The following is a 10,391-nucleotide window of genomic DNA, read 5'->3' as shown; positions in this document are numbered from 1 at the left end:
CAATTGTTATTTTTCACTTTCGATGGCCCAACTGTCAAATCATACGAAATGGAAGGACCTTCGGTTCGCTTGCAAGCCATGCATCTATCAACCTTGGTCAAATGTTTCGTGGGAATGGTGTGAAAAATTTGCTTCATCTAGGGTACAAATTCTCGGTGAGTCATGACGTGTTTTTTCGTTGCTCCGGTGATCTCTGGTTCTTCAACACTTTTTCTTGATTTGAAGTAGAAGGAAAAAGGATATTCGATTCGTCCTAACGCGAAGAGTGCGATTTGTAACCGTCCTGCCCAGATATTTTGGAATTAGGCGCTGAAATAGAGGGTAAATTTTGCAGACAGCATATAGGGCCAAACTTGGAAAGGTCCGCCATCTTGTCGATCTGAGGAAAAGAATAAAGCAATCATCGTCGACTGTTGCTGGGGGCTGCAATCGGCTCAATTGAAAAAAAGAACGCCCGCCGATGTATCATAATTAACTGCCACACACAGTTGATTTACGTGCACGAAATACTAAGCTATAGACATTATTTGGAGAGAAATTCATAATTGCAAATATATTATTGTTGCCATAGAGTGGTTTCCCTTTGTTACCGTTGGCGAAGGTCGCCCCGTACACGTAGAAGGTCGTCATATTACGTGTGAGCGTTTAAGCGAAAGTGGTGCGTACGGAGACCAAGCACCTAGTTATTTCCATCATAATCGTTGATTTTGTTGGGCTCTAAGGTGCCCCACCCGTACAACGTTCCCGACGATTTTAAGTGAGTAGGCTAAGCTAGGACTGCAAGTTAAAATGATTTGGTTGAAAAAGTGAAAGTTTTACATCATTCGAGAGCATGCATGTAGGTCCAATGTGACCGTAAAGACAAAATCGATGGTGAAATAGTACTACGCATTTACTGCCTGCCTGTGTGTGGGCTAATGAGCCACGCATTGGCCCCAATCGGTAGCGCTAGCGGAAACGCCCCTTATTTTGTCACCCCATTGTGAACATCAAATGTCATGTGCTAGCCGTCATCGACTCCCTTCGGGAACGTACGTTGAGTTTCGCGAAACAGTCGCTTGGTGGCGCTGCTACCACAGCGCCTAGCGTTCATTCCACGTTAACATCAGCGGGTGGTGGTGCTGTATACCTACGTCAATCGTAGTTCATACTCCAATTAAAAACATTGTTGATCTTCATATTAATGTGAAGAGCCAGAGACCAAAGTGATAAATTTGTTTGATGCCTGTAAAACGTGTGTATTAACGAAAGCTTTTCTGCATTTTACAGCAAGTACATATATATAAACAGCGTAAAACTGTTCCGGTGCGGTCATGTAGGATGCGTTGTTTTGGCGTAGATACCATACTTCACTGGCCAGTCAAGGAATGCAACCAACACTAGGTGATATTAATGAATAATAAAAGGAAGGAGTTTTCTTTAGCAAATCGTTAAAATCATAAATCCGATCAGAAACCTTACATATATCGTACAAAATAGACATTGCAATTGCAAATCTACGGCTTCAAAATGGTAAGTGAATGTTGTTCTACCTGTTGTTCCGTGTGTTTCGTTTTAAAGGTAGCTTAATTTACGTTCGTATTTATTTACAACAGCCGCGAATCGATCCGATGAAACTCTTAGTGTGCCTGAGCGTGCTGCTTGCACCAAACGGTGGCATACGTAATGCAGGAGAAGTGAGACGGCTTGCAAAGTAAGTGTCCAGCAGTAAAATCGTCATTAATCGGTGTATATACATCAGCTGTTGCACGATGTTAAAATTTTGTTGTTTTTTTCTTTTCTCTTCCCAGCTTAATGGCCAAGTTTTCTAAAAAATTAGTTTCCAAAGCCATTTACATACAGATACTAAAGTGTACGGAAACCGAGCTGCTGGGCCAATTCATGCAAACTGGCGGCTGGACACTGGTACATACGTGGCTGGTCGATGGAATTGCTTCTAAAAATTGGCCGCTAATTCAGGAACTGATGGAGCTACTTCTCTGCTGTCCGGTAGATGTTGAGAGGTTGAAAATAAACAGTACTCCCAGGCTGGTCAAATCCTTGTCAACCGACTGTGCACACGAAAGTAAGTGTTATTTTTCAATGCCAACTGAAATTAAATTGTTCATTGTACGTCATTATGAAGCATCTAATGAACGTAACTATGCAGTGTGAAAGGAAAAGCGATCGTAGGAAGCATTGGTTAATAGGCGTATGTTATTTCATTTCTGTTTCGTACTCTACTTGAACAGGTGTAAAAGTTCTCGCAACAAAGTTGGTCGAACAGTGGTTGTATATTGTGAAAGCCCCTAAACAGTTATCTCCGATGGTTCCAATAAATCAATCAGATTTGCCAGCTGTTCCTGGTCTGGCAGGGATAACTGAGGGCAAGCAACCAAATTCCGAAGGCACAAATAGTGCTCTCTCGATTGGCGGGGTCCTAGCAAAGCAAGGCGGAGAATCCGGCCATCATTACCAACAGAATGGGTACGCAGTGCATAACACCAGTAGTGAGGTGGCAAACATACAACAGTCGGAGGTTGGCAGGGATGATGTAGACAGCGGCAAAAAAACATTCCAAACTGGTGGGGGGGAAGCTCAACAAGCGGTTGCTTCGTCAAAGAAAACGTCGTTAGTGTTGAAGATTACAACAAAGAATGGCAAGCAGGTTGTGGCCAAGGTGATCAAACCAAACAGAAAGCAGCAACGCGCTCCGCTACTGGGCGAGGAAGATGACGATCTGGGCGAAGACGAAGAGGAGGAAGATCAAGAAGAGGTGGTCGTAAACATCGAATCGGGCAAATCAACCGACGAAAGTGTTGCTGTCAACGAGCAGAACGATCAGGCTGGAACGGATATGAAAAAAATAGACGTACAAAATGGTATAGAAAGTAGCAAAGAAAGAAATACTTCATCGTCGAAAGACAAGGATCGACATCATCATTCACATCGTGAACGAGAAAAGGAGAAGGACCGCAAGGGTAGTAGTAGTAGTAGCAGTGGTCGATCTTCTTCAAAATCATCCGGCAGCAGCAGCAACAGCAGCAGTAAACACAAATCTTCAAGCAGCAGCAGCAGCAAAAGCAGTAGTTCGAGCTCTAGTCGCAGTAAGGATAAAGACCGTCACAGTAGTAGCAGCAGCAGCAGTACTAACAAACACAAAAGCTCCTCGTCATCTTCATCATCTAAGTCAAATAGTAGCGGCTCTAAAAGCAGCAGCAGTAGTAGTGATAAGCATCGAGATAGCAAAGATAAATCAAGCCATTCAACAAGTGGTAGTAGTAGCGGTACTCGGGATTCCAAGAACCAATCGCAATCCTTTTCCTCATCTAAGCTTTCTCGCAAAAATTCGCGTGACGATGGTGCTGGTGGATCGAACGATAGTGGTTCGGAATCGAGTAGCACTACTAACACTAGCGCAAATGGTGCAAAAACGGCAAAATCCGCGTCTGCTGCGGCCATTCCCAACAAGAAAGCATCGATTTCAATCGAGGTGCGCAATCCGGAGAATCGGCCAAAGACGGTTAAAACGTACAATTCGCAGTTTCGCTCACACGGTCTCATTGAAGAGGCTCCTCCGCCACCATCGCGAAAGGGCTTGAAGAAACCATCGTCTACTTCTCCATCGACAGCATCATCAAATACCTCCTCCACTACGATCGGTTCGACCGCCACCGGTACGGTAAAGCGCAGTTCACCCGTATCGTCGGGTCGGGAAGCAGTTTTGGCGGGATCACCGGTCGAGAAGAAGCCGAGGGAAGATCCGTTGGAGCGGCCCGGTTCCATCAAGCTCATACCTCCGAAACGTCAACGTAAGTGCAGCTCAAGATTGACCCTGCTTAATTGGAGGTCTCTCTTTGTTTTACATTTCATTTCAGCTCATAGTGCCGTGGGTGGCTAGCTGCTGCGGCGGGTAGGGGACCGTGCCGCTCTGGTAGGTGGTGGTTACATTGGTGCTGGTGGACAGGAACCGGCCGGATATCATAACACTATTTAATTTGCGTAAAAAATTGAGAGTGAGTTTTGAATGAGAAATGATCGTCGATGGGCCGAGTTTGGGGACCAACAGTAGCTGCCAGAAGGATGAACCAGTAGCGCATCTCTAGTGCGGATTATCACGATCAATAATACAAACCTACATGCGGATTTTTGGTAATGGGTGTTCGTCTATGCACTATTCTCCCCTAAACAAAACAAAAGTTCCTGCATAACGTTCGCAGTGAACATAATTTAAACAAAATCTCTTTGACCACACGTGGAGTTTATTTGCAGGGTTAATTAATGGGCTGTGTTATATTCTTTTATCTATGCCGCGTCAGTCACATAAAAAAGACAATAGTACCCTTATCTATCCTTTCCTTACAAGCGAATCAATATTGACTTAAAAATGAACAAGTCTTTTATGAAGTCGCTCGTGCTGGAATAGGTCGTACGATATAGTAGAGGAAAAATGATGAACAATCGGTACCAACCACAATGTACGATGCGTATTTTTTTTTTGCTGACTATCCTATAGGAAAACGCTTTGCGTTCTTCCTCTTCTTGGCGCAACTATCTGCTGTCGAGTCGGTCATAACTAGCTTACTAGACTACTATCACGTAGTTGGATAGTTGCATCATTTTTACGTGGGAACGACTTGAATGGGATTTGATACCGGTTCTATCAGGCGATACCGATATCTCCTGCATCGCCGGTCCAGAGGCTACCTGCAATATTTGTGCCGGTTGTGTCAATTTTTGTTAGTTGTTATCTATAATCATTCCGAATTGAGTTCGTGTTATGTTCGCCTGTATTATGAGATTTACTCCTCATATCTTAATACGTTGCTTTTCGTTTGCCACATATTTTGCAAATGGTTCTCAATTTTGTTTTTCTGTCACCCGGTGCAAACTACCACTACACGATGCAAATTTAAATTTCGTTAAACGGTTGACTTATGAATTGATGCTATCATAAATCGTGGTTCATTTTGATATCGTATCGTATTTTCCCTAACGTAAAATAAATGAAATTATGTACTAGCAATCTCTTACCACATCGTGTGTGTAAGATCGATGCTAATTTGTTTATTACATTTTGTTACAGAAAAAACGATGAAAATATATGTACAAGTGCGTCTAGCCGTGCACAATAAATATTTCCCTAATAATCAAACCACAAAGACATTCCTTATGATCTGCTAAACGCGTTAAATTTTATATATGTCCCTATATACATGACATGATATTCCTATTGTTTTAAATTGAACGGTTTTAACATAACGCGCGATATTTGTACTTTTCAATACTGCTGCCCTTGATATGTAAAAGTTTTCTCAGTGCCCTTGATGTTCTACGTAGAACAGCCATTGTCATTAGTATTTAAATATCGGTAATAGTAGTGATATTTGGGAACTATAGCCGTGTTGTTATACATAGGCAAATATGTGGAACCCATTTCAAGTAGGGTACAACTACGAAATGAATCCGAGTGGAGCTTTTACTGCGCAACAAAATTACTCCCCGTCAATAGCATGGGGTTTAGCAGAGGTAGAAAATTATTAATTGTATTGCTTACGCGTGATGTGTATATTAGATTTTCGATAGTGAGTCAGAAAATTGATCCCAGAGATTATGGAGGAATCCTATGACGCCCAAAGACGATTAATTTTCCTTAACGCCAAACGATACGTAAAAAAGCGAATTAAGTTTTAAAATAGATTGATACTTACGAATTGCGCCTGCTCAGTGCGTTCGTTGACGTAGACGTTAATATCCGGTCGTTTACTTGGACGAGCCCGTCAACTGTACATTTCCTGGGCACCTATTGCTAATCCATTCGTGTAACATTCGGATTCTGAATGTTGCGCAGTATTTTACATAATTTGTGTATTTTAATTTTTTTTAATGACGCGCTGACAATTCCAGTATCAACGTGTTAGTATCCAAGGCCGAGAATCTCAACAGAGCGCATGCTTGTAATTTGTAAATTGTAATTTTTTCCTCACGAATTCGTTGAATTGAACGCGACTTCGTCCGTGATAAATCAATCAAAAAGTTGGCAATTATGCCAACGGATTTTTCTCTTGAATAGTCAATGGATTTTAAGATATGTGATCATCTATATGTACGTTTAGCAACTTAAAAACAATCCGGTAATGGATGCATTTTTTCGGAATTACACACTCTCACGTAGATCACAAGGGCATTGTTCATTCAAGGGCACGATTTTCATTTAAAATCTCGCCGAAATTTTCGAATCAATAAGAATCTTTAGTTTGCTTATTTATTAATGTGATTAACTGTGATATATCGTAGTACGTGAGATGCTTTTATAAACTTTATTAACTGTAGGGATCCAATAATCGAGCATATACCGTTACAAGAGCTAGGTGAGGGACAGACAAAGTAATTCACTGCCGTGACGAGTGTATTGGAGCAAGCTTTCCGCGATCCCAGTTTTCATATACAGTATGATCAACTTCCCCGGACAATACTGAATTAAATCAAAAAGTTTTGCATTGTTTCATACACCTGTGACATGGACATACTTTTTTTTACTACGATTGAGACAAAGCCAAAATGTATGTTGGACTAAATTAGACAGAAAAGATGCATGACGTTTTAAATTTGGTAGTATGCAACTGACCACGCTTTCTTCTAACCTGGGTCCACGTGCGTCTCCAATAGTACGCGTGCAAAAATGAATTTTGGCGCCATTTGTGTTTCATTCAAATGACAATGAACTTGTTTTACGACCTTATCAGGAAGATTAACAAAAGCAATACTTTTAACGATTTGAATGACATCGTTTTACTATTAATTCTTTAACAGACTCTTTGTAAATTTATTTAATTTAACATTCAAATCATACGGATTAATCCAACTGCTTCGTTTATGACTTAAATTGATGAATATTTAAAATCAGACCTAAGACTTCCTCGTCCCATTAAGAAGAAACTTTTATTATTTAAGTTAATTGACATTTTAAAACTGAACCAGCAGCTGGATTAATCCGCTAAATGCAATGGAGAAGTGTAAAAAATGATATTCAAAATGCAGGCCTGCAAAAGCGGCTTGCAATCATAATATTTCCATATTTCGTTCGCAGAAAACTTCATCCGCAGCAGCACCACCCAAAACGGCAAAGCTTTATATGATTTGTTGCTTGATATGTTTCTGTATTACGATACATGTATATTGAAAGCAATAAAGATCTATAGCCACAAGCAACAAACCGTTTTCCTAACTGATCGTCTTGTTCTTTTCTCGCCTTTTTACTTTTAGATGCCTTGGTAGAATCGGACATGTTCATGGACGCACTGTCTGCCACCCTGCGTAAGGACGTGAAGAAGCGCAAAAGGCGCACGAGTGGCTCGGAAGGTGCTACTACTACCGTTGTCAACAGCACCAAGCCAGGTGAAACGACTGCCGCTAATAAATCGGCTGGTGCGGATGCTGGTACTACGAAAGTTAACGCACCTGGTAGTCCGACAACAACGACAGCACCTGTGGAAGATTCTGCATCGGAAGCTACCACCCCAACCACTCCTACCTCACCGAAAGTTCCAACGATAGCACCGATGTCTTTCTACCGGGATACACTTGCGGAACAGGAAGAGGAAAATGGCAGCGAGTCGGCCACAACCGAGGAAGGCTTAACGAAGGAACAAGCGGCCAATGAAGATAATGGTGCGGATGGGAAAAAAATAAATCCCGATGCAGAAAGTGAAGCCGACGATGAAGGGCCAATATTGAAGAAGCCCAAGCGAATTAAATGTGAACTGAACGATGATGATGAAGAGGAAAAGGACGGAGAAAATAGTACCGGGGAGAAGGCGGCGAAAAAGGAATCAAGCGAAGGAGCTGGCAACGATGACGACAAGACTGAACTGATAGACGCCGTTATGAACGACGTGGAGAAGAAGATCGCGGAAGAAGCCGAGGGTGATAAGAAGGAAGATTCGGAAAAGGAGGAAGAGTCTCCGGCCGATGGTAACAAACCGCCCGGTCCGGGCTGTGGTCCTAATGGACCACCGGGTGTACTGGTGATCCATCGTAGAAAGGGTCCGAAGAAGCAGCTGCGCTGGAAAACGGCCGAAGAGCTGGAGGAAGTACGTTACTTCGAGCTAGACGTAACGGAGCGCTGCAATGTGACGAAATCGTTCACGGATATGAAGCAGATGGAACGAGTGGACGAGCGGCAAAAGTTTATGCTATCACGTAAGGTCGGTTCGGAGGACATCATGGTGGAACGGACGACGTGGCGTCCGTTAGTGGTGGTGGACAATGTTCCGCCGTCGCCCGATGGCAACCAAAGTCTCGAGCGAAACGTTCAACGGCAACGCGAACGCGGTTGTCTGCAGGCACTCTACTTCAACAAGCACATGATTCCCGACTCGCCGACCGAACCGGATCCAGCGGATATTTACCAGACAGCTGATCCGGTGCACATTCCACTAGAGGACGTTACCGGCAACCCTGATTCGGTGAACGATTTTACCAGTGTACCGTGGCCGGATCCAAAATCGACACCACCGCACGAATCGGGCGCTTTCAACTCACCCTTCTTTCCCACCGATTTACCATCAGCGGCCGGATTTGGTCCGGGCGGTTTCCCACCGCCATTTGCACCCGGTGCTGCAGCTACCATTGGGCCGGGACCATGGAACATGGGACCACCGGGTGGTGCTGGTCCACGGACGGGCGTTCTTCCACCGGGTATGTTCCCGCTCAATCAACCACCACCCGGAATGGGACCGGGGGGCGGCGCTAGTGGTCCGGCTGGTAGTCCAAACATGCTTAACATGCCTCTAAACATGTCACCAAATGTGCCTCCGCCCGGAATGTTCCCGGGTGCGACGAATTTTAACGCACCACCGCCAGAGATAGGACTTATGGCGGGTGGTCCGGATATGGGTGGTAGACGGGGCCCGCAAGGACCGGGTGGGGTCGATTTCCGCAATGGTCCTCCGCCGCAGCAGCAGTGGGTCACTGGCAATCGACCATTTGTGGGTGGCAACAATGCACCGCGAGGTGGTGCCGGGGGCGGCTTTGGAAACCGTGGAGGAGGGGTCGGCAATTGGAACAATCGCAACAATGGCAATAATGGGAATCGAAACGGTGGCGGAGATCGTGGACGGATGGGCGATGATGGCCGAGGAAACTATCGCGGCCATTGGTTACAGAACAACCGTGGACACAATCGAGGCGGTGGTGGACGGAAGTGGTAGCACAAGAGCGACACCAATCGGGATAGCGATGACAGTCCGGAGTAGCGGATGTCGGATCTGTTCCGAAGCGAATGTAACCGCCCTTGATTCAAACCGATCTCGCACGCCTATTTGTTTTGTAGATGTTTCGTAGAATGATTTCATCTGCTGGTTAACTTGTTTTATGGTTTTATTTTTACTGTGCCGTATAGCAATAATAGTAGCAGTAGTAGTAATAATAAGTAACAGCTGGGTGGAATGCAAATAGTGGTCAAGCTTTGTGCTTTAGTACACCACTCGAATGGTGTGATAGAATAAACCATTTGTCATGTATATATTGTGCAAAACAGAAACTTGGGAACGCATCAATTGGGCGAGTGTCTCCGGTAGCTTTAGATGTATAGAAGATTGCGGTGCTTCAGAAAGCACAGCATTTAAAATAGTTATAGCTCAGTATAATTGCATATATTAGAGTCAATCACAACTGCACCACTATCTGTCCGATAAGTTCGTGTGATTACATTTATTTTCTCAAGTAAAAAGATAAGTAAAGAGAGGAATCAAAAGAATCTATTTCTACAGGAAGCATTATGAATCGCATTCAACATGAATAATGTTTTTTTTAAGATGAGGATTTTCACATGTTTTTGTTTTATAGAATCTTTTGATCATAATGTCTTTATGATCGCGAACTGTTAATTAAGCGAAGGGATTGGTAATACTTTTACCGTTGTGAATGTATGGAGAAGATACAACCGAATCAAAGATACAATAAGACACCGTTATAAAAGCAGAAGCAGAATATGTGTCTTTTAATGCAACTTCATTAAATCTTTATTTGACGATATTGGGCCATATGGTTTACATTATGGTTTTATAAAACGGTGCATATGAATTGGGTTATTTTTTTAGTAAAGCATAGTGCATATCAATCTCATGTAAATATTATTATAGTAATACACCAGCTACAGCTTGAAGGAAGTGCTTGTTTTTAGCTATGTAACATGGAAGTTTGCGTATGTTAATAAATATGCATTACAAATATTAAACAAAGTGTTTCCATTGAATTATTCATCTACCCCCTGACGGGAAATGAGAAAAAATTACAAATAAATTAAAAATAAATTTTACGCCAAATACTTTGTTTATCACTGCACTGAATATAAAAACGAACGATTTGAAAAAGTTTAAGCAAAGACATACGCCCCGACGCTTGATCAA

At 43.0% G+C, this 10,391-nt stretch overlaps 1 protein-coding gene across 2 annotated transcripts; it reads left to right on the top strand.

Annotated features, from left to right (window-relative positions):
* The first annotated feature begins 26 nt into the window (after window positions 1-26).
* Window positions 27-10,223, top strand: LOC125763784 (serine/threonine-protein phosphatase 1 regulatory subunit 10). Of its 2 annotated transcripts, none has more exons than XM_049427293.1 (6): window positions 27-155; window positions 1,270-1,512; window positions 1,596-1,693; window positions 1,791-2,065; window positions 2,232-3,791; window positions 7,246-10,223. In XM_049427293.1, the coding sequence occupies exons 2-6, from the start codon at window positions 1,510-1,512 to the stop codon at window positions 9,189-9,191; spliced, it is 3,882 nt and encodes a 1,293-aa protein (XP_049283250.1). In that variant the 5' UTR covers window positions 27-155; window positions 1,270-1,509; the 3' UTR covers window positions 9,192-10,223. The 2 variants fall into 2 exon arrangements, with proteins under 2 accessions (XP_049283250.1, XP_049283248.1); XM_049427291.1 differs by having other exon boundaries at window positions 112-321.
* The last annotated feature ends 168 nt before the right edge of the window (window positions 10,224-10,391 follow it).

The sequence above is a fragment of the Anopheles funestus genome, chromosome 2RL (genome assembly GCF_943734845.2).
Source record: "Anopheles funestus chromosome 2RL, idAnoFuneDA-416_04, whole genome shotgun sequence".
Lineage (NCBI taxonomy): Eukaryota > Metazoa > Arthropoda > Insecta > Diptera > Culicidae > Anopheles > Anopheles funestus.
This window is presented reverse-complemented; position numbering and strand designations above follow the sequence as displayed.

Coding starts and splice junctions, on each gene's coding strand:
- LOC125763784 (XM_049427293.1), top strand. Junction 1,694..1,790: donor GAAGTGAGACGGCTTGCAAA/GTAAGTGTCCAG, acceptor TTCTCTTCCCAG/CTTAATGGCCAAGTTTTCTA. Junction 3,792..7,245: donor CATACCTCCGAAACGTCAAC/GTAAGTGCAGCT, acceptor TTTTACTTTTAG/ATGCCTTGGTAGAATCGGAC.